The sequence below is a fragment of the Vespa mandarinia genome, chromosome 1 (genome assembly GCF_050613455.1).
Source record: "Vespa mandarinia isolate Hongniang chromosome 1, ASM5061345v1, whole genome shotgun sequence".
Taxonomy (NCBI): Eukaryota; Metazoa; Arthropoda; class Insecta; order Hymenoptera; family Vespidae; genus Vespa; species Vespa mandarinia.
This window is the reverse complement of record NC_140810.1, coordinates 17,174,873-17,198,297: the sequence shown is the minus strand read 5'-3', so window position 1 is coordinate 17,198,297 and position 23,425 is coordinate 17,174,873. Positions and strand designations below refer to the sequence as shown.

The window sequence follows — 23,425 nt, the reverse complement described above, 5'->3', positions numbered from 1 at the left end:
TTGCTTTTTTTCAAATGATTTTTAAGAATGTTCCAAGGACATTTTTTCAAAGTCGTCGATAGAAACAAAACGAAATAATACGAAGGATTCATCTTCATAGATCAAAGTAAAAAGATAAAACGATCGCATCCTTTACTCGGTTTATTCGTAATAAGTGACAATTACCAAACCGAGAGCAATAAATTCGGTAGTTTCTAAAACGTACGTAGAATAATTGTCTCTTTCTAAATCCCATAAACACGCCATATTGATTTCCACATGTTGTCCGAGTTTTTGTATTATCGTCATGACCACTGAATATTTATAACTAAAATAGAAAAATCGTACGAGCAAATTCATGAAAATCATATAAATGTAATATGATTATTTAAGATAACTCTGGGGAAAATGTGAAAATATAATTTGACGATAATACCGATCGTAGGATTTTTTAAATATTTTATCGCGCACTTTCGCTGACATATCCTTACAAATCTGAAGACATACGATAGGATTATATCTCATATCTTGCAAGGAGGAAGACATTACGTCCTTCAATATTTTATCGACCACTTCTATTTTTAATGGAACGAAAGATTCTAATCGGTATGTATTTTGATATTTTGGTATCTAAAAAATTGAAATAAGGATTATACTGATTTGATTAAAGTCGAATTCACATTTGAACAGAATCCATTAGTAAAGTAAACGAATTGTTTGGAAATATATATTCGTACCTTTAAACCCCCTTTCAATGTTCTAAATATCATGCTAGTTCTTAAAAAGCCATGGGATAACAATCGCGTCATAGAGGTTTTATTTCGACGTATAACTAAAGAATTTCATCGGGATATAACCAAACATTTTCTTAAATGTTATTGCAAAATGAATATTAACGATAAAATGTATATTTTACTAACCACCAGACATAATTATAACATTTATGTATATAAATATCCACTATATAAATTAATGAAAGATATAAAAATATATTCATGTAAAAAGAAATAACATCTGACAATTACATAAAAAGAATATATAATTGAACAAGTTCTACGACATATTTTTTATGAAGCATTTTGAATTTAGCGCGTATCAATGACTTTGATAATATAAATATAAAAGTAACGTAACTCGTATACCTTGTACTTGTTCTATTATCATTAACGATAAAATGAAGTCAAATAAAATTTCGTAGTAATTTTTCAAGTGGGGGAAATATTTTTGACGACAATTCTATTCTATTATATGATAATTTAAATTGTTGAATTAACACGAATAATTGATTTAAATAATTAATGAATATTACTGCATCTATTATTGAATAAGATATTGCATGATTATAATTTGAATTTATAAATTTATAAAATTTTAAACTCATCGCTGATTGAAGGATGTTCTAGTGATAAAATAAACACAACCAATAAACGTTAACCTGACTCGTAAGTAAAATGGAGGTACAAATGAAAGACGAGTGTAACAGTTGGCAGCACAGTATTCTTTTTCGAACGTTTCGCTGTACAGGCGTTGTAATCGTGGCTCGCTGCCACTTTAACCCGGTACACCAAAAGAGGTTTCTAAGATGGCGAAGAAAACGTTAGTTGATAAAACGCCTCAAAATGAAGATACTGTCAAAAATAATGATGATATTTTGAATGACGATGAAGAACCAAACTTCAGTGATCCAGAGGGTTTTGTTGATGATATTACCGACGAAGGTAGGCACGTTTTATTTGAAATGACATTCAACAATTGTTACCCTAAGTCGAAAGAAGGCATGGTCGCGTACAATTTGGAAATGTGGCACATGCGACATAACCTCCAAAAATCAAACTTCGATTTCTCTATATATAAATAAAGAGAGAGAGGAAAAAAAAGTGAATTTACACAACTTTTCTTTATGTAATAATTGCATGCTTTTAAAACATTTTATATTATTTCTAATCTTTCTTTGTTTACATTTTTATATCAGAATTACTCGGTGACATTTTAAAACAAAAACCCTCGGAGACGGATGGAGTTGAATCTGTTGTCGTCATCGACGGTGTACCTCAGGTGGAGCCAGAAAGATTAGAAAAATTGCAATCGTTCATCAGTAAGGTCCTTGGAAAATTTGGTACAATAGTTAATCAATATTATCCCAAAAATGAAAATGGATATACCAAAGGGTTAGTTATATTGTATCTGTCTATGAATTAAGATCCATTATAAGAATAATAATTTTAACTTTTCATCTTTTTTACTACTGTAAAATAGGTATATCTTCTTGGAATATAGTAGTCCAATGAATGCATTGGCAGCTGCCAAGTCTGCAAATAATCATAAGATTGATAAGCAACATACTTTGAAAGTAAATCTGTTTACCGACTTCAAAAAATACGAAGAAATTCCTACTGATTGGGAACCGCCGAAACCTCAACCATTCAAAGCAGCTAGCGATTTGCATTATTATTTATTAGAACCAGATGCATATGATCAGTTTTGTGTACTGTATGGAAATGGTCCAGCTGTATCTGTTCAAATTTGGCAAAATTCTGCTCCTGAACCTACATTGTTGGAAGATCGTCCTGTAAGTTTAATTACAAATAATATCTAATGATTAAGAAATCATCAACAATGAAATTTATAAATATATTTTACTAACAGCGTTGGACAGAGACATATGTTAAATGGTCACCTTTGGGTACATACTTGGCAACCTTTCATAAATTAGGTGTTGCACTGTGGGGTGGCCCTCAATTTGTCCAACAAGTGAAATTCAGTCAAAGAGGCGTTGAATGTATTGATTTTTCACCTTGTGAACGTTATCTTGTAACATATACACCACGAACTGACCTAGGCTCAGATCAAAAACGTTTGGCTGTTTGGGATATTCTATCTGGTCAAGAGAAGCGTTCTTTCTATCCAGAAGGATCTTCAGTGTGGCCTATATTCCGTTGGTCCCATGATGATCAGTATTTAGCTTGGATGGGTATAGATGTTTTAAGTGTTTATGAAACACCAGTAAGTTTTTCCTATATAATATATGTATGTGGCTGTACACATATATAAGTTCATATAGGAATAGTTGTAAAATTAAAATGAACGAATTTATATTTATTTTATAGTCATTCAGACTACTGGATAAGAAAAGTATTAAAATACCCGGTATTAGAGACTTCAGTTGGTCTCCTACAGATAATGTTCTAGCTTATTGGGTGCCAGAAGATAAAGATGTTCCTGCAAGAGTCACTCTGCTGGAAATTCCAAAGTAAATAATTTCTTATTTGTATTTTTTTTTTTTTCCTCAAAGGCACAATTTTTTTCTTGTATACAAACTAATAATTGATATATCGTTATAGTCGTAACGAGATACGAAATAAGAACTTGTTCAATGTTGCTGATTGTAAGATATATTGGCAGAAATCTGGAGATTACTTGTGTGTAAAAGTAGATCGTTTCGCTAAACGTAAAGAAAAAACAGAACAAAAATATACAGTAAGATCGATAAAACATTTGAAAATGTACATACATTTAAATGAATTATTAAAAAATGAATAATTTTTTAATATGATATTTTTAATTATAGGGAATGTCATATAATTTTGAAATCTTTCATATGAGAGAGAAACAGATCCCTGTTGACAGTGTAGAAATAAAAGAACCAATCCATGCTTTCGCGTGGGAACCAATTGGCAATAAATTTGCTATAATTCATGGAGAAATTCCAAGTGTAAATGTAAGCTTCTATGAAGTCAGATGTGGTCATCAACCTGCTCTTCTTAGTAAGTTTTTGTAAATTTATTTATTAAATCTTATTTTCTTCTTCTATTTGAAAAAATTATTTTTAAACCTTAAATTCACTTAACAGAAAAATTGGAAAAAAAGGCATGTAACCATTTATTCTGGTCACCATCTGGTCAATTTGTTGTATTGGCTGGTCTAACAACAATGGCTGGTGCTCTTGAATTTATTGACACTAATGATTTTACTATTATGAATTCAACTGATCATTATCAAACTTCAGACGTCGAATGGGATCCAACTGGAAGGTTTGTTAAATTTTATTTTCTTTTTTTTTCCCTCTTCTAATATCATATTTTATAATTAATATTTTCCTGCCATTTAGATATGTTGTAACAGCTGTCTCTAGCTGGAAAACTACTGTTGATAATGGTTATTGGATATGGACATTCCAAGGTCGTATTTTGAAAAGAGTTAACTTAAATGCATTCAATCAGTTATTATGGCGTCCTAGACCACCGACTCTTCTTACCGCTGAACAAATTAAAGAAATTAAAAAGAATTTGAAGAAGTATTCCGCTCAATTTGAAAGCAAAGATCGTATGAGATTAACACGTGCTTCCAAAGTACGTGAACTTTTAAAATGTATTAATTATATCAAATATATATGTATTTTTATGTATCATTATTTTAATAACTATATTTTATCATATAGGAACTTATTGAGAAACGATGTGCAGCAATGAAAGCCTTTGAAGAATATCGCACAAAGAGAATAGACGAATATAATAATCAAAAGAAACGTCGCCTTGAATTACGTAACAGTGAGTAAAATTATCACAAATGTTATTAAAAATTAATAACTCTTAAATCTAGCATTGTAATATACTCTTCCGTATATTTTTTAGATATCGATACAGATGAATTAGATTCTGATTCTAAGAACGTAGAAGAAGAAGTTGTAGAATTTTTCGTAAAAGAAGAAACGTTCATCATTGATGATAAATAAATAATAATAAAGCCATCAAATTTTTCTTCTGCTTGCTGGTCTTGGAAATCTCTGAAGCAAAGTCAGTTGAATCAACTAATTGTGCAGTGTCACCGTGGTTACTATAATAGAGTCATATTGATTGTGACTCTATAATTAAAAATGACTGTCCTATACGGTTATGGACAATTCCTATCATATTCTTTCTGTATTGTAATTGGAATGAATTCTGTAATTCCAATAATCCGCATAAAACGTCGGAACCATAGTAACATAAAATATTACCACATCCCATACAGAATAGCATGTAGACAAGGAAATAATTATTCTATCAATTTGTACACATCAGAGAATTTTTTTTATTTATTTAACCTATGCCCATGATAATTTATCATTTGTAAAAGTAAAATATTTCTTATTAAAAAAAAATCGACAATTTTTACATGATATATGTAATAAATGAATTAGAGAAGATATAATACTTACATTATAACATAATTTATTTGTGTCTGATAGGTTTGTCTGTATTAATGAAATATGTACCGTAATATACACTATGTACTCTATGTGTTACAGAATTTTTTTTTTATTTACAGTCTTATGATACGTGTGCTTACGTGAATATTTGAACCAAGCTATATAGATAATAATCCTTATTAACTTAAGCTATCGTTCATCAATAATACTCCATTTGTATATATTAATATAATGTAAAGTTTATAATAATTAAATAAGTTTTGAGGTATCGGTCATTGAATGAAACCATCGAAGACGTTGGTATTGTACTAAAAAAAATATCGAAATAACACAATTGTTGTACGTATCCAAGCTGGGGGTATTCGGTCTTCTTGAGAAAATGTTCTTTTTGTAACTAGTTTAGCGTACATAAACAAACGTTCCTGTTCTTCTTGCAAGGCCATTTGTAATTTTTCATTTTTAGTCACGATTGCAATTTGTGTTTCCAAATCTCTATTCACTGATCTATAACCTAATATATTACAGGCCATAAAATATTATTACCTATTGCATTTTTCTTTAATTTTATTATGACATACCAAAATTAGGTGATCCAACAAGAGTCAGACAAGGTCTTTGTTGACCTGGTAAATAGTACCAAAGTCCTTTAGCATGATATGTCCATCCTGGTTTAATAAATTCCCATAATGTTACTCTTTCTTGTTGACCTAATCTTTCACAAGTTTTATAAAATGATTCTTCTATCTTTGTGTATGCTGCTGGAATACTACTTGCTATACCTTTTGCACCTACGGGTTAAGATTATTATTATACTAAATCTATATTATTATTTGAATGAAAAAATTTTGTATATAAATTTAGCGTGCATACTAAAAAACATACTAAAAAATCCATTAGCAGTAGGATGTGCTGTTAGAAGATCACATGTAGCTTGACAATGTTTAAGTACTGCACTGATATAATCTGAAGTTAAATTAAAATATCCAGTTGCTAATTTAAGTCTCGCTCCCAATGAAGCTGATTGCAACAACTTCAATGTTACTTCACTATCGTGTAATATATTAAGTTGGCCCATTTGTACTAATGGAAATATCCAAGTATCTGCATCTAAAGCTTCTTCTAACAAATAAAATAACTATTAATTTGTATATAGAGCTATCAAATTCTTAAATATAAAAATTAATTACTTTGTTTGTTAAGCTCAATACGTTTTTGTATTTCATTTTGAAAAAGCGTTTTTATTCTGTGTGCAGCTTCCTCAGAAAATTCTTGCTTTGGTCCTTCGCATGGATGAGAACTTAATGTAGAGTTCAACTTTGTACTACCGTCTGATTGCAAAACAAAACTAAATTCTCCCACTCTTTTGACTAAATCATCATAGAAATCACAGAGTTCCTTAGCATCCTCTATTATAAAATATCGGTCCTGCCGATTCGTGAAATAATCATTACTTAAATTTGCACTATAAAAATATAAAATCCATTAATATTATCTTACTATAAAACGATTACTTATGCACATACGTACATACCCACTAATTATCAAAGTATCATCTATCATATACAATTTCATATGTTGTAAACCTATAACTTCGTTAAAACGATCAGGCATAATAACCTTTAGAAGTCCACGAAGTTTAGGTGTATGATAGAGAAAAACTTCAGAGCAATGAGCATATTTTCCTTTGAGTAATGGTTCTAACATTTTACGTGAATTTTGTACACCTCTAGAACCTCTCATGTAATCTAATAGAAATCTAGCTTTAATATTTCCATTACTTGAAAGAATAGCATGCTCTATTGTTTGTACCTATAAACAATTATAAATTTTATACTTTGTTTATAAGATTATATAATATAAGTAGTAAATGATTCTGTTGTTTACCAATTCAGATTCTAATTTTCCAGTTCCCAAATATAAGGACGCAAATGTGATTCTCCTTTTAGCAAATTTACACATTTCCAATAGTGTACCATAAAAATGAACAGGTTCATGAATTATTGTAATCTGTAATATAACACCAATATACAAGATAAAATTAATCAATCCAAATATATATATATATATATATATATTATCATTAATTTTACCTTTGAACCATTTATAGGAAATCCTGGTGCAACTTTGTGTAACCAGCATAGATTGTCCATTTTGGGATGTAACATTTCTACTTCTAAAAGTTTATCTTCCTGTAAAATTGTGATTTGTGTTCTGTTTCTTGCGATAAATAAATTTATTCTATACGGTTTTAAATATGTTTGAAGATTTACTAGTTTCAATCCATTACACCTAGAATTTTATTACAAATATATTAATTAAAAAAGAAAAAAAAAGGAAAGAACATATTTTGGAGGGAATTGTAATTATATACACTTCATGTATATGATCATTATTTATATAATACTTAATTGTATATATAGAAACATCAAATAGCAATGAAAATAGTTTAATGTATTATAATAAAATGAAAGATCATAAAAGACATTAAATTAAGTACACAATTAGATTTTATAAAATGTCAAAAAAAGATTTGAGGTTAACGGGATATATTATTTCTTTTTACATTAGAGAAATTATATTGTAATCGTTATATAGAATTACCGTTTCAAAATTCGCTTCCAAAACTGCGAGTTGGAAATGTGCATGAGTAAAATTTATAATATTTCTACAAATGAAATCCTTGGTTTAATTTGTAAAGCAGTGCTATGTCAAAGGAGCTTGTAAGACACATCCAATATATACGTAGAACTTCAAAAATTATATTAGTCACGAAAGTGTCGTCAGAAATATAAAATTATATGATTTCGCGAAAACCGTACTGTATATAATTTTTTTAATATAAATAAAATCAAAATGACTATAACACATTAAAATTTTCTATTTATACTTATGCAATATTAAAAACATTACACTTAATAATATTTATTCAATCATACAATTTTTAATTCTATGTACAATGTGATAAAAATTAAATATGAAGAAAGATAGAAAAGTCAGAATTTGATAATATTTAAAAAATCAATATTTTGAATATTAAAAATACTGAAAATTTTATTCGTATACAAAAAGTCATATTTAAAGCTACAAACATATATATATTGATTGAGAGAAAACAGGACCTCGAGCCGAAATCGACGATAATTAAAATATTACTTAACGATAAATTGCTAAATTTTTATAATTTACAATGAATATATATATATATATATAATAAAAATTGAGAGAAAGAGAGTATCAAATTATATAATATATTAATGATAAGAATGAAAAACAATTTTCAATATAAACAAAAAACCAGTGTCTACGAAATAATTCGTCTATGATTTATGTATCTATTGTACAGTTTATCAACGATTCATAACGTGACTACGAAATAGTTCATCAATGATTCATTATGTGTCTACAGAATGGTTAATCAATGATTTATCGATTTATCGATTTATCGATATCATATTAATATTGCATTTCGATAAAATTGTTAACTACACTAAAATAATTTTCATTGGTGCACATTGATTGTAATTATAATTTACTAATTTTTATCATTTAAGACAATAAACGTTTTCAATTTAATTTTAATATAAATTAAACAATATTTATTTTATTTAAGACAATAAAATTAGAGAAGTAAGAGCTGTTTAAATAAAAAACCTTCGAAAACGAAAGTAGTACTGAAAAATATTATGAACCAAGATGGCACCACTATCAATTATCGTAAATTGGCGTTCCCTTTTTTATGTTTATTGTATAAAGTGGCTTATAAGTTGGACGTATATAAAATATTTTCGACTATCGTGTACGTGATTGAAAAATAATTTTTGGAAGTAAGTGGAGTATCTAATTGTATTATTGTTAAATACTCTCTTTAATCTTCCTTTAACATTAGTTAACCATATTTATTGTTTATGAAACATGATAGGGAGATAATTAAACAAAAATATAAATATTCTCTACTTTATTATATCTTAACTCGTTAATTCGATAATTATTGAGATTTATCATAATAAATAGATTTATGTTATTCATTCGTATGACTCAATGTATGTTAATATTTGCGAATAGATTAGCCTAGAATAAATAAATAAATACATTCGAGAACTTCGTATCAAATATATTAATGTGAATGAAATTTCAATGAATATTTAATTAAATAGTTTGTTATTATTGAGATTTTGTAACGTTCAGAAGAAAAATATTTAATAATTACTTATAATTATGTGTCATAGTGTGGAAGTTTGAAAAAATTAGCGGTAATGCACCTTCTAAAAATAACTGATTACTCATGCTTGTTATTACACAAGTGTAATAACCACACATATTCATGTGTTTTTATGTCGGTGTATGAAATTTTGGGCGTTGACACTTGTTAATAATATTTTATTATCTTCTTTATTGTAATCTCGATTTAAAAAAAAGGACAATTTTTACGCGTCCGTCTTTTTCGAATATATGTTACGAATTTTACTCAAGAAGGATTGTTATATTATTAAAGAAATTATAAAACAATTGAAATTAATAATGTGCAATTCTTTTCCTTTCTACTTGCTGCTCATAATAATTTGCGTTTTTATAAACTTAGATTTATACAAATTTTTGTAGTAACTATTATTATAAAAATTTAAATGTAATATAATATCTGTACAATGTTATCATATCTAGTTTTAGAATTATGTAACTGAAGATATCAAAAACAATATAAAACGACAGATGTTCAATGCCTATGACATTTAGCTTTTTTTTATATTAATTAAATCAAAATAGAATGTATATAAGATATAATTGAATTAAAATATAAATATTCCATTTTTTTTCTCTAAATAGATCTAAAATTATTTCTTTTTTTAATGAAAATAAATTTTCATGCATTATTAACATCGTCTTAATATTTCCTTTTTTATATATACATAATTAATATATATATATATATATATATATATATATATATATATATATATGTATATATGTATATATATATAGATATGACGTATAGTAATATAAATCATATATAGTTAATCTAGTGCAAAATGAACAAAAATACTCCACCACCACCGTATGAACCTCCACCATATGCACCTCCATCTTATAGCCAAACTGTAGGAGGTGTTCCACCTGCTAGTCCATTTACATCTGCTGACATTTGTGAGTTTCAATATAATCATTCAATTTCAAATATTATATATTTTTTATAATATAAATCCATCGTAACAAATAATTTTGTCGCAATACAGATGCACAAGGACCAACTATTGTAACTACTATTGTACCTATGGGACCAGGACCGACTCATACAATTTGTCCACATTGTCAAGCTGAAATTGAGTCTACAACCAAAACAGAACCTGGCATGATCGCTTATATTTCTGGAGTTGTAATAGCTTTACTTGGGTATATATATATATATATTTAAGAAGTTATTTGATCTACAAGGTGAACAAAATAATATATATTATGTGACAATAATTTTTCCAGTTGTTGGTTTGGTTGCTGTTTAATTCCTTGTTGTATTGATGAATGTATGGATGTACATCATACCTGTCCAAATTGCAAAGCTTATCTCGGACGTTATCGAAGATGAATCAAAAACAAAAACTTGAAATTTTTACTTGGAATTTCAATGTATAATATTATTTATGATGTTATCTAATATGAAATTTCGTTAATTTTATCTTCTTATCTTACGTGTATATTTGTGTGTATAATCACCAGTATCTGAAAGATAAAGTGTAAATAATATTAAGCTTTTTTCCAAGGTATGGCAAAATGTTTAACAATTACAGGAATGAAATGTTTTCTTTTCTATTAATTCTATTTATTACCAGTTAAAAATATCTCACATGGAATTGTATAAAAAGAAAACATTGCATATTTATATAAAAGAAAAAAAGTTAAAATCTATTTTGATGAATTTTATTTAAATATATTATTTTTCTTTATAAACTATTTGTTTATCATTACGAGCACTTATATTTAATTCTCATTTAATAAATTACAATATAGGCTATTTTCAAATAAGGCATTTGCGAAAACAAGCGCTCTATTTTGACAATTTAGCCTTTAATTTTTTATAATAATATTTAAAAGATTATGATATTGAATCAAATTTTAATACTAATATATTAGTATTAAAAAAACTTGTATAATAACAGATATATGTATTATAACATTATTTTTAATATACACGATGTATGAAATGAAAACTTTATGTACAATTATTTTTTTTTCATAAAAAAACAAATTTAAGAACAATTTTAAGTTTAAAGAATCTTAACATTGTCTTAAAATCTACGCTACTTGATTCTTTTTCCTTCAATAAAAATAAAATTAGAAATGAAATAGAAATACAATGAGGTTTATATTATAAAAACAAATATTTTTGTATACATTGTAGGAATAAGGACATACTTTATTTATAATTTGCAGTACAAAGACCCTGCAGGGGGTAACAGAGATTTTAATAATTATTATAAACATTGAAGCAGAAGATTAATGTACACAGACATGGACTGATGCCTAAAGCATTAAATATATAGAACTCTAATAAACAAAATTTACTAAGAATGAAACTTATCTTAATACTTTTCAATGTCAACTAATAATCATACTATAATTGTATCTCTTCCAGAACCTTCTAAATGTATTTTGACATAAATTATTTTTATAACATATTTTATATAGACTATTCTATTGTCGAACATTTCCTTGTCGAACAACAAGATTTAATCATTATTTCAACAGAGATTGACAAGTAATTATCACCTACATGCTTTCAATAATTAAATAAGCAGGATTAATATATTATTTACTTTGTTTAATTTGATTAGTTTTCTTAGATTTGGCTTCAATTTTATCCTCCAATTTATGAATCAACTCATCCAACTCGATCTAAACATAAAATGAGAGAAATAATATTTACAATATTAATTATATACAAATAAAAGTTATATATATACATGAATGAATAATATATATATTTACCTCACTATATGTGTACATTAATGTACAGCTTTTTAAAATTGGTTTATTTTTGGTAAGCAATTGTAACGCGTGTACTAAACAATAAACACTATCATCTTGCGAATCGTTTACCAAAGATACAAATAAATTAGCTCTACAAGTTTCACACTCAAAATCTCCATCATCTTCCTTCACCTTTTTCCCTTTTCCACGTTTACCGCTATCAGGTAAGGGTAATCTTTCTTTATTGGTGAGACCCAAAAATTTTAATTGCTTACGATGTTCAATTTCTCTCTCACGAATTTTTATAACGCTTGGTAAAATCTGAAATACAAAATTTATTTAAAACAAAAATATAAATTTGTAAAAAATGTAGATTATATCAAAATTATAATTTTTACCTGTTTCAATATATCTATATTAGATCGTGAATCATTAATAATATTAAACAATAATCTTTCAAAGGAAAAAATTGAAGGCTCACAACTGTCTTGTATGTCCTGGAATAAATTGTATAAATATATACATATCACAAATCTATTATACAAAAGATATGAACACACATTCTAATACATACTTTGAATACTTGTTCTGCAGTTTCTAGCCAAGAGGGCTGTGCAAAGTAAACACTTTCTGATACCACATATCCTGTACATATACTAGATGTAAACGCTTTTGGAAATACAATAATAAATTGTCCAGGCTCTTGAACTGTCTGACACAAAGACACACCATTGCTGACTAACAATTCTGGTGGTACCATAGCAGTGTCAGAGGGTAACCATATAGTTTTGTTTTTACAATATTGTGGTACCATTTTTGTTAAAGCTTCCTTAAAATTATTGTTGTGTTCGTCTGGTATACCATACCATATTTTTTTAGCACCTGTATGCAAATACTCGATCCATGGAAGGCCATGAGGATCGCGATACCAGCAGCAAGCAGTAAATAACATACCAACGTGTAATGTTGGTACAGTTACTCCTAAAAAATAAAATTTATATATATATATATATATATATATATATATATAGTATTAAAATAATTGTAATTGTATATATAAAATAATAATTTTATTCCCTACCCATTAATGGTCCTAAAGCTCTTAATACCGATCCTGCATTATTCGTAAGAACTTTAAGATTCCATGGATGTCTTGCAAATGGACTATTTTTGGCAACAGAAAAGCCAAAACCACGACCGCTTGAATCAATACTCGCTGCATGCACGCAGATATGACGCTTTCTTTCTGTTACATGTTTCCAAAATGCAGATTCAACTTCATCCGCAGATGCTCCCTCAGACTCATTTCCGGAACGTTGGTTTTCTCCGAACCACATGCGTTGAGTATTTCGTGCAATTCGGTAGAAGGCATTCAAAGGCATATTCCTGCCCTTTAATATATGTTTAAAATATAATAAAAGTAATGTGTTATGTATATATATACATATATATATATATATACATACATATATATATACATATATACATATAATACATACATATACATATATATATATATATATATATATATATATATATATATATAAATATAAATAACATTTAGATATAGAGAAATATAAATAACATTTTACTTAACTGATAATTAGAGAGTTAGTGTATGAAAATAAAAGTAATAAAAAAAATCAAATAATTTTTATAATAAAATCTTAATATATTGTGATATCATATTGCAACTTTGCCATATACTTTGTCATTTAGATATTTGAACAATTAAAACAATATAATTATCTATTTCGATCGTACTTTCACAATGCACTCCTCAATTTCATCTGAAGTGTCATCATCTTCTTCTTCTTCATTATCAGTTGCAGATGTATCTTGCATTTGCAATGTTTTATTTTCTCTTTTTAACCATTCGGCTTCAACTTCGTCAAATAATTTACTTCGTTCCTCTGTGAAAGGAATAATTTATAAGGTGTATATTTAAATAGAATTATATAAAAATGATTATATATTTTCTTAATATATTATAATTATACCTGGTGACAATGTATCATATGGCAATAAATATTTACAATAAATATCGTCTAATTTAGTAACACGATCTTGTGCAGATTTCGGTATTTTCATTCCATCTGCCACCTTTTGCCACTTTTTCTTTTCAATAACTTCTTTCAAACCACCTAAACTTTGAACGGTTTGATATAGATGTGGCAAATCAACTTCCATGCCACCTATCTGAAATGATTACGAATGGAAAGTAAAAAAATATGTATGTATAGGTGAATCCTTTTCTACAAAACATAAAGTAAATAAAAAAATATTCTTTACCCATGGTGGACGAGTAAGCGTTATACTTTGTGTCGCTAAATACTTTTTTATAGCCATCATTTCCTTCACATTAGGGCCCCATCTATGTAGCATGCGATGTACATATTGATTGTATGCAGTAAATCGCATATCGTCAGATACTTTACATTCTGGCTACAATAAAAATATTTTAATTCAATTATTATATTATTAATAACATCATCCTTACTTTTATTTATTTTTAATAATTATATAATAAATCGTATAGAGTTAGTATTGAGATTACCTTAAAATTAGGAGGTGGAATAACTCTGCATATTCCATACTTTTCAACAGCAGGTCTAATTTTGTCTATATACTCCAAAGGATCCTGAAAATCTTTTTCTGATGGGTGAAACGTTGGTGCTTCTACTAGACATGCTTCACTACTTGAAATTTTTCCACTTGAGAGTGTACTGTTAGTTATGGCAGATATGTCAGATCCCTTTTGTCGTGATTTTGCTTGAGATCTAAAGATTATTTAATATATCTAAGAACATGGATCATATAATATAAAATAATCAAAATAAAGTGGATGTTAATATACCATTTTACCTCTTGCCTATTTTAATGGAGTCCACAGACGATTTTCTTTCTCTCTGATTTTTTGGCAATTTTACAATTTTTTCTGTAATATTGCTCAACTTTGTTGTATTATTTTGTTTATTTGTTCCTGATACTACATCTTGCGATTTTGTTGGTGAAGGTGTAGAAAATTCAGACGTAACAACAGTTGGAGCCATTATTAAATTAGTAGTATTCGATGCAACGTTTGATGCAACGTTTAATGCAACGTTTGATGTAAGGTTTGACGTAACATTTGATGGGGTGTTTGATCCGGCCGATGACGTAGATTGAATTGAACCTTCTGCTGTTAATATGGTAGAATTTTGTGTTGCACGAGTTGTTGGTTGTACTGTTCCTACAGGAGGACAACGAGCGATCGATAGAGGTGGCTTAGTAACTAATTTTGCACGTAGAAGTACTCTTTGATTAGGTCCAGTTGGTCCTTCTGTACCTAATTTAACAGCGACACCTTGTATTAATTGTTGACTTGGAATTAAGTTGGGACCAGCTCTTGTAACTGCTTGCAATGGAATGTAAAACAATTGACCGTCATTGTCAGTATTCATATTACTATTGTCAGTCTGAGTAGATATCTCCATGCTTTTCTGTTGAGTCACATTTGTTTCTTCTTGCTCTTGTTTTTGCACACAGTCATCAAAATTAACTTGAACAGCTATTGAAGTGCTACAATTTACATCGCTCCAAGAAGTAGTCAATTTATCGAGGGATAGAACTTGTACATTAGTCAAATTTGCAAAATTTTGAGGCAGCTCAAGTTTGTTTAAGTTTAATGATGCATTTGGTGGATTTTTTATTTCATTATTTTCAAGTTCCATTGTGGTACTTGTGGCTGTGGCAGTAGTAGTATTATTTGTAGCAGTATTATTTGTTACAGTACTAACGATATTAGTAGTAGTGACAGTGGTGGTGGTAGCAATTATACTAGGGCTAACAACTTCATCTTGATCTTTTAATATATTAGGATGATTCTTCGTAACTTCGTCTGTTGTTTCATACATTTTTTGTTCAGATATGTTCACATCTACAGATGACTTAGTACAATCACGAAATTTTCTTCTGAAAGGTGTATTAACAGGTACTTCAGTATCACTTTCAAATGCATAAACACTACTCTCATTTTCAGGAGAAAATGCATTGGAATTAGTTGTAACTTTTCTTTCCTTAATCTTAGGTAAAAATCCTTTTCGTGCCTGAAATATCGATTTTTTTTCTCCTTGTGATTTCTTCTCTGTAGAATTGTTAATAGTAGATTCTATTAAAGTTAAATCTGATTTGATAACTTTTCCACTATATCCACCAAAAGATGAAGCTTTATGTAATTTAATATTATCTTCTTTAATGACATCTTTCATACTATTATCTAATTTAATCTTATTATTTTGTATATTTTGATATTTAAGGTCCATAATTTGAGTATCCAATAAGAATGAAGAAGTATGTTTTTCCTGTAGTATTAGATGATCCTTTGAGTTTGCTTTATCAACTAATTTAGAAAGTGTTACATTAACAGGTCTTACTAAATGTTGAATTTTGGTCGGTATAGATAAATGTGAAACATCTGTTTTCAATTTATCTGTATTAATAATAGGTTCGTTATATTTAAAACTAGGTATATTTTCCATTTCTAATTTACTTTCTTCCTTGGCTAATGAACTTTCATTTAGCCACTTTTCAATTTGCTCAGTAGACATATTGACCCTTTCTTTTCTCATGTGCAAAGCCGACAAAGGTATATCAACAATATTTTTAGATTGCATAGTTTCATGATTACATTGATTTTCTTTCGTTTTCTGTAACATTGGTATCTGCAACTGAACTGAAGTAGGTAAATCTGATGCTGTTTCCTGCTCTTGTATAGTTGTAATTGGCGAAGAAGTACTATTTCTTGAAACATTATTTTTTTGTACCAGTAATGAATTTTCATCACGCGATGCATTTTGTATTTTAACTGCATACGAATTACCATCTTCTTCTTCGTTGACAAGAAGATTCGCGTTTGCGTGTGTATTACATGAATTTAATACCGTTGAAATGGCTTTTTTAGTAAATCCACGAAATGATTCCTCATCATCTGATATTTTAGATATATCTAATTTAGTACCGCACATCTTTGTACAGCATTCATTACTTTCTTTAATTTTTTCAGGAGTATTAATATTTAATTTGTCTTCATTACTGCAGGTCTTCTTCTTTCTTAATTTATTTAAAATCATTCCTAATGTTTCTTCATCCGAACCAGAATTCTCTTCATTATTATTCTTTTTTATATCTTTTTGATTAGATTCATCTGGCTTATTTGTTAATTCTTTAGTAGCAACTTGATTACGTTTACGTTTTAATGTTAATTTATCTTTATTAGATTTCGCTAAATTTTGATTTTTTATTTTAGAGTTTGTATTATTTTGGGACTCTTTTGTAACTACATTTTTAGAAGAAGACCTAAGACTACGACTTATAGGTTTGTTTAATTTACCTAAACTTTGTCTGGTAATAGGTCTTGCGTTATTAGTTTCAACAGATTTCTCTGACTCTTCATCACTTTCCGTTTCAGAATATTTTTGCGCTTTTACTAATCTTTTACTTTTAAGAGCAATTTTATTAGATACATCTTTATCTGAACGTTTAGTCATATTAGTAGGAGCAATGGATCTTGTATCTTTAGTTTTTCCAGCAGGTTTATTTCCAGGCTGTTTGATTTTAGTTTTAATTTCATTTTCTGTTTGGTTTATTTTACGAGCACTTGGTAATTCTGGAAAACTCTCAACAGAAAGATTATCATCATTATCTAAATCAGGACTCACTAATTTTCTTCCAAGAATTTCCATGTAAACTGCTGCTGCTTCTTTAGTCTTTCTCGTGGGTCTACGCGAAAGATCTTTTGGAGATGTTCGCTGACTATGAGATCGAGTTACTCTTCGCATTTCCGTTTTACTTCTAGTACATATACTTTTCTGTACTGGTTTTTGCATTGCACGTTTCATATGTGAAATTGATTTCTCTAAAGATAACTCTTCTTCATCATTCATTGAATCTTGATTAGATGTATCACTATTTCTCTCTTTTATGATAATTTTTTTCTTTGGCTTTACTAAAACAGGTTTGGTTCTAGAAGATTCCTTTTTAGATTTATTTATGAGAGAACTGCTTCTTAAGCTGTGCCTTTTACTCTCAAATTTAGTACGAAATTTATTAGAAGTCAATGTACTTCCTGGTTTCAATACAGTTCGTTCTGAACACGATCTTGTACGTATAATACAAGAACTTTTAAATTTCCTTTTAATTCTCTGTTTTGCAAGACGTTGTTCTTGATATTTTTTCTTCAGTGCCTGAACCGTACACGCTGTAGTTTTAAATTTATTAACATTTTTCTGAATTTCATTAGGCACATCTTTTTTTTCTGTTACAAGAGCTTTTACTTTATTAATATTTTTTTGATTCGATAAATCAGATTTTTGTTCTGTCACTAGGGTAGTTGAAGATGTATTCTTTCCTGCTACATTAGATGAAAATTTAGGAGTTTGTTTTTCCTTTTTGGTTCCAATATTAAAAAAATTCAGACTTGGTGGCAAAAGTGACGTTCCTGAATAGAATTATAAAATGAATCTAGTTTATAAATGAATATTAATTATTCAGAATTAGTAATGAGATATTATTTAGCAAAGATATATTATTTAAAATATAATAAAAATACCTCGAAAACACAAAAATGTTAGAAAGTCTTCTGTATTAGGACGTTTATGTGTAATCAATTCTGTTATAACAGCAGGCTTAGCTTTCTCTTTATCCTTTATAGGTGTAGGTGGTAGATTAAAAACTGTTGTTGCACCTTGTGCAAATTTCCTTTGTGCATGAACTTTAGCTCTGAAATAAAAGATTATTAAATACTATAAATTTTCCTATAATTTACGATGTTGAACTATAAGATTTAAAATTCTTCGTGAATAATAAATAATCTTTCATATAGTTTATTATATAATAAACACTTTAGGAAAACATTTCACTATAAACACAATGATCGTTAAGAAAATGTATTTACTATGATAAAATTCAATTTATGATTTTCTCTTTTATTACTATAATGTATGTATGACGTATATATAATTCTAATACGTCAAATGATATATTATTTTTGAAGTATGAAATTACACGCAAAAATATAGTTTATATTTTTAACACTTGTCAGTAAATGCTGTCGTTCGATTGAAATCTAGAATGATTTTATTTTAAATATAGACACTGATTACTGTTATCTGTTTAATTATAAATATAATGCAAATATATTCCATATCATATTCATGATACTATGTAACATATGTAAACTAGATTGGCAGTAGATAAAAAAAAAAAACTTTTTCTTTTTTAGCAGTTATACAACTTCTAGATAACAAATCGTTCTCTTTTTATTCGAGGGAAAAAAAAAAAAAAAAAAAAAAAAAGAATATTTTAATTTTACCTTTTCGGCGATTCCGAAACGGGCTCCATGAGATCAACCAGATCACCTTCCTTCCTTTTTCTCTTATCATTTCGACTTAAAACCATTTCTAAATTCACAGCACGAGTATAATAATTCCGTATGTTAATCAGTTCAAGTTATACCGAGAGATATATATATATATATATACATGTTTATATTATATATTATATATATATTTATAAATATATATATATATGTATATATATTATATATATACATATATATATATTATAAATTAAGATTATCGTAATATATGTATGTATGTATGTATGTATGTATATATGGATGTGTGTGTGTATGTGTGTGTGTATGTGTATGTGTGTGTGTATGTGTGTGTGTGTGTGTGTATGTATGTATGTATGTATGTATGTATGTATGTATGTATGTATGTATATATATATAAATTAGCTAGTAATATTTAAATATTAAAAAAATACACATTTTTATATATATGCATTAACGAACACATTTCTTTGTGAACAAAATTTAAATACTTTTGAATGATTTAAAAGGAAACGAAAAAGTTTAACAGTCACATTATCTGCACAATCGTAAATAAACAATGGAAATTAGTAGCAAAGCAAATAACAAGTACTATTTTATAACAGTACTTAAAAGGATTACAAAAAATCGATGGATTCATCTTGTACGCTATTTTTATATATATAGATATATAGATATATAGATATATAGATATATATGTACGTACATATATACATATATCTATTAAAAATTAATCACTCATTTATATTTTTACTAAAACCAAAATAAATTTAATGATACGAAAACTCGATAAGTATACACTGTCTTTTTCTCGAACCCACTTGCTACGATTGTTTATTATGCCACGAAAATCTAGTACCATGCTCTGACCATTGATCGAAGCAAACATAGACTAACGTATCACGTTTAACGTGTTATATGAAAATTTTGATAAAAGAATTTTTATAAGCGATCTGATTGGTCAATGATCTTTCCTATATTCACGCAGAATTTAGGATTGTAAAATACAATTGTTTTATTAAAGAAAATAATCTATATTAACTTAGTACGACTAATTCATTCAAAATAAATAATAGTAATATATTAAATAGTTTATATTTTAAAAGCAACTACATGTTGACCAAAATGTACAATCAGCGCTTCCTATCAAGGTTAGGCAATACTACCAGAGAGTTAATGAAAACGCGCGACAATTGAAATAGACCTCTTTATACATATTGGATACATTTAATACAACAATTACGTTAAATATTTTTTTATTTTATAACACATGTTAAATTATTATTTTATAATAGCAAGGAAATATATTTAAAATAATTTCTATTAAAAATATAAAAATATAAAATATTTCTATATAAAATAGGTGAAAATATTCATTGATGCAACTTCTTCAAATAAATAATTACCTTATACATAAATCAATTCGATCACAAGATATTTGTTGAATCTTTTTGAAAATTAATAACAAAATAATCATGTTGAATTAATTTAATCGTTTATATTAAAAATCATAAGTTCGTTTAGTTATGATTTCTTTCGAGTTTTTTCCGCAAAATTGCATAGAAGTCGTGTAATGCCGATATATAGTACCGCACTTATGTATATATGTATGTATGTATTTATGTGTGTGTGTACGTAGATGCTTCAATTTATTCATTCTCCTATCGTATTACAAAAGCGTAATATCCTTGGTATGTAAGATCGTTCGTCCTTGTTACCACTCGTTGCAGCCGCTAACATATCCGAGCATATAGAGTATAATTCGTTCCTGGTTAAAAAAGAAAAAAGAAAGTATTTTATTTATAAATTATTATAATTAAATTATTATATTAAAAAATCGATAGATTATAAACGAATTATTTAATAACATCAAATTTTCTTTCTATTGTCTTTATCTTTTAAATTAATTATCATTTTTAAATTATAAAGTTCGGTCAAGACAAACATATATTTCACGTTTACATATCTAATTCGTGTATTATTAATTATTACCTGATAATATTCAAAGTGTTTGCTTCTTCGTAGAATCGACCAGGATGAATATTTTTTATATCCGATCGACCAAATCGAATAACAATATCCGGCGATTTCCATCGTGGATGTCTATCAACTTTCACTTCTTCCGTATCAGTGTCCATACCGTTCTCAGATTGGCTACGGCCGTATCTTATAAATGACTGTCCCTTTTCACTTCGACGTTCTTTCGAATCTTGTCCTTCAGAATTATCGACTCTTTGTCTTTTTAAAATGTACTCAAATTCATTTAATTTGTCGCCATCAAGGGAGGTTACAAGCGAAGAAGATATTATACACTTGAAGCATATACAGATTAATATGTATGTCGATAGAAGAGATCTCTGTAATAGAAACATTTTACATATTTAATAATATTAACTTTACTCGTCCATATTTCATATCGCAAATTACGTTTAAAACTTTAAATTTGTTTATAGGACAAGTAAAACGAGGATAAAAAAAAAAAGAAAAAACGAGATCGTTTATTTATTACACGAGTTTATGAAAGTTTAATTCTCGAACAAGTTAGAAAAGGTTTTCCTCGATGTTCGTTATGAATTCATAGTTTTTTTTCGAATTATCACAATCAAAAATATTTTTCTATTTACTTTTTTTCATAGTTCTTTACTTCATTTGATAATAACAGATCCTTTTATTTCCAGCGAAATACAAAATGGACGTAGGCGTATGTATTCTCTTCTATCGTTGCGATCTCTTGGGACCTACTTTGATAATTCGATCAAAACTTATTCATAATGAATAAAACAATATATTCTCTCTAACTTTACTGAATATACATACGAACATTAATTATTATTATCATTTATTAAATAACTTTTGATAAATTCAAAATTATTCAAATAATCAATAATCAATGAATATTGTGTTAAATAATTGAAATTCGTTGTAACAAAAATTGTTTATAAAAAAAAATATATATATAAAAACTATATATTAAATGATATTTAAGCTTAGCAGTAAACTACGCAAATGTATCTTGTTACGCTTAATTTCTATTATTAATTACTTGGAGACATGTACGCACGCACCCCCATATCCATATATTTAATGACATGAAATCGGATCTAAACAGTCTATAAACTAGTCACTATATATATATATACATATATATATATATATGTATATATATATATATACATATATATACATATATACATATATATAGGCATACATATATATATACATATTTATTAATTTAAAGTAATAAAATTTCGAATTGTATTTAAGCAAAGGCAATTATTGAATAAATAAACATAAAAAAAAATGTTGAAGATATTAAATATTATCAGACAAATGTATCTTTTTTATACTTTAAGGTAACTTCCCTATTACATCATAAATATCGAAGCTGATCGAAAAAATGAAGATAAACTTCGGGAAATGATATAAATTTTAAATTAAAAAAGATAAACAAATGTAACAAGAAATGATATTGAGAGAAGAATATAGCGACTCACCATTGTTGCAGATCGAAAAGAAAGTCCTCAAAAAGAATAGTAAAGTCTATCAACAAGTCCTCAAAAAGTAAAGTCTATCTACTTGAGGTATTGTGTTGTAGCCTGTTGGTGGTTGTTGTTGGAATGAGCGTCCTGGTATAGGGATGACACTCTTTATATAGGGATGTACCCTCGGCGCAGTCACCAAACCACCCTGCTGCGCTGGAGAGGAGATAGCTTCACCTGACTTATGATTGGCCACGCGTACAACACGATACCTCTACATTATTTTGATTCAATTATACCGCTGACTACCGACCTACGTAATCTTCTTTATTATTTATGACTCTTGGCAAATAATAATCATCGGGGGTCTAACATGGATACCCGGCCAAGGAGAAATGACAAGGAGAATGTCATCCCCCCATATACTTTATGCTTCATTTAAACTGT

The 23,425-nt window shown here is 27.8% G+C and overlaps 6 protein-coding genes across 11 annotated transcripts; 2 read left to right on the top strand and 4 right to left on the bottom strand.

Annotated features, from left to right (window-relative positions):
* Positions 1-107: 107 nt before the first annotated feature.
* On the bottom strand, positions 108-909 carry LOC118443855 (dynein light chain Tctex-type 5-like). Its single transcript, XM_035871442.2, has 4 exons — positions 900-909; positions 717-811; positions 416-609; positions 108-307 (listed from the first exon to the last, which is right to left on the bottom strand). The coding sequence occupies exons 1-4, from the start codon at positions 907-909 to the stop codon at positions 142-144; spliced, it is 465 nt and encodes a 154-aa protein (XP_035727335.2). The 3' UTR covers positions 108-141.
* Positions 910-1,482: 573 nt separating this feature from the next.
* Positions 1,483-5,031, top strand: eIF3b (eukaryotic translation initiation factor 3 subunit B). The gene is made up of 11 exons (XM_035871477.2): positions 1,483-1,697; positions 1,952-2,147; positions 2,236-2,548; positions 2,626-2,982; positions 3,087-3,229; positions 3,321-3,456; positions 3,548-3,743; positions 3,830-4,010; positions 4,088-4,328; positions 4,418-4,526; positions 4,611-5,031. The coding sequence occupies exons 1-11, from the start codon at positions 1,562-1,564 to the stop codon at positions 4,709-4,711; spliced, it is 2,109 nt and encodes a 702-aa protein (XP_035727370.1). The 5' UTR covers positions 1,483-1,561; the 3' UTR covers positions 4,712-5,031.
* A 181-nt stretch (positions 5,032-5,212) lies between these two features.
* PGS1 (Phosphatidylglycerophosphate synthase 1) lies at positions 5,213-8,068 on the bottom strand. The gene is made up of 8 exons (XM_035871478.2): positions 7,769-8,068; positions 7,258-7,456; positions 7,052-7,174; positions 6,699-6,976; positions 6,355-6,629; positions 6,050-6,286; positions 5,746-5,955; positions 5,213-5,678 (listed from the first exon to the last, which is right to left on the bottom strand). Exons 1-8 carry the CDS (start codon positions 7,810-7,812, stop codon positions 5,476-5,478), a joined length of 1,569 nt encoding a protein of 522 aa, XP_035727371.1. The 5' UTR covers positions 7,813-8,068; the 3' UTR covers positions 5,213-5,475.
* A 787-nt stretch (positions 8,069-8,855) lies between these two features.
* Positions 8,856-11,128, top strand: LOC118443873 (LITAF domain-containing protein). The gene is made up of 4 exons (XM_035871479.2): positions 8,856-8,991; positions 10,177-10,306; positions 10,396-10,552; positions 10,637-11,128. The coding sequence occupies exons 2-4, from the start codon at positions 10,192-10,194 to the stop codon at positions 10,740-10,742; spliced, it is 378 nt and encodes a 125-aa protein (XP_035727372.1). The 5' UTR covers positions 8,856-8,991; positions 10,177-10,191; the 3' UTR covers positions 10,743-11,128.
* Positions 11,129-11,537: 409 nt separating this feature from the next.
* On the bottom strand, positions 11,538-20,372 carry Jarid2 (Jumonji, AT rich interactive domain 2). Of its 6 annotated transcripts, none has more exons than XM_035871469.2 (13): positions 20,238-20,372; positions 19,476-19,563; positions 18,714-18,883; positions 14,990-18,602; positions 14,682-14,904; positions 14,417-14,569; positions 14,125-14,323; positions 13,889-14,037; positions 13,206-13,515; positions 12,699-13,105; positions 12,523-12,621; positions 12,143-12,445; positions 11,538-12,049 (listed from the first exon to the last, which is right to left on the bottom strand). In XM_035871469.2, exons 1-13 carry the CDS (start codon positions 20,239-20,241, stop codon positions 11,963-11,965), a joined length of 5,805 nt encoding a protein of 1,934 aa, XP_035727362.2. In that variant the 5' UTR covers positions 20,242-20,372; the 3' UTR covers positions 11,538-11,962. The 6 variants fall into 6 exon arrangements, with proteins under 6 accessions (XP_035727362.2, XP_035727367.2, XP_035727364.2 ...); XM_035871474.2 differs by having other exon boundaries at positions 20,321-20,371; XM_035871471.2 differs by having other exon boundaries at positions 20,299-20,366.
* A 524-nt stretch (positions 20,373-20,896) lies between these two features.
* Positions 20,897-23,111, bottom strand: LOC118443692 (FMRFamide-related peptides). Its single transcript, XM_035871049.2, has 3 exons — positions 22,994-23,111; positions 21,492-21,856; positions 20,897-21,267 (listed from the first exon to the last, which is right to left on the bottom strand). The coding sequence occupies exons 1-3, from the start codon at positions 22,994-22,996 to the stop codon at positions 21,153-21,155; spliced, it is 483 nt and encodes a 160-aa protein (XP_035726942.1). The 5' UTR covers positions 22,997-23,111; the 3' UTR covers positions 20,897-21,152.
* Positions 23,112-23,425: the final 314 nt, after the last annotated feature.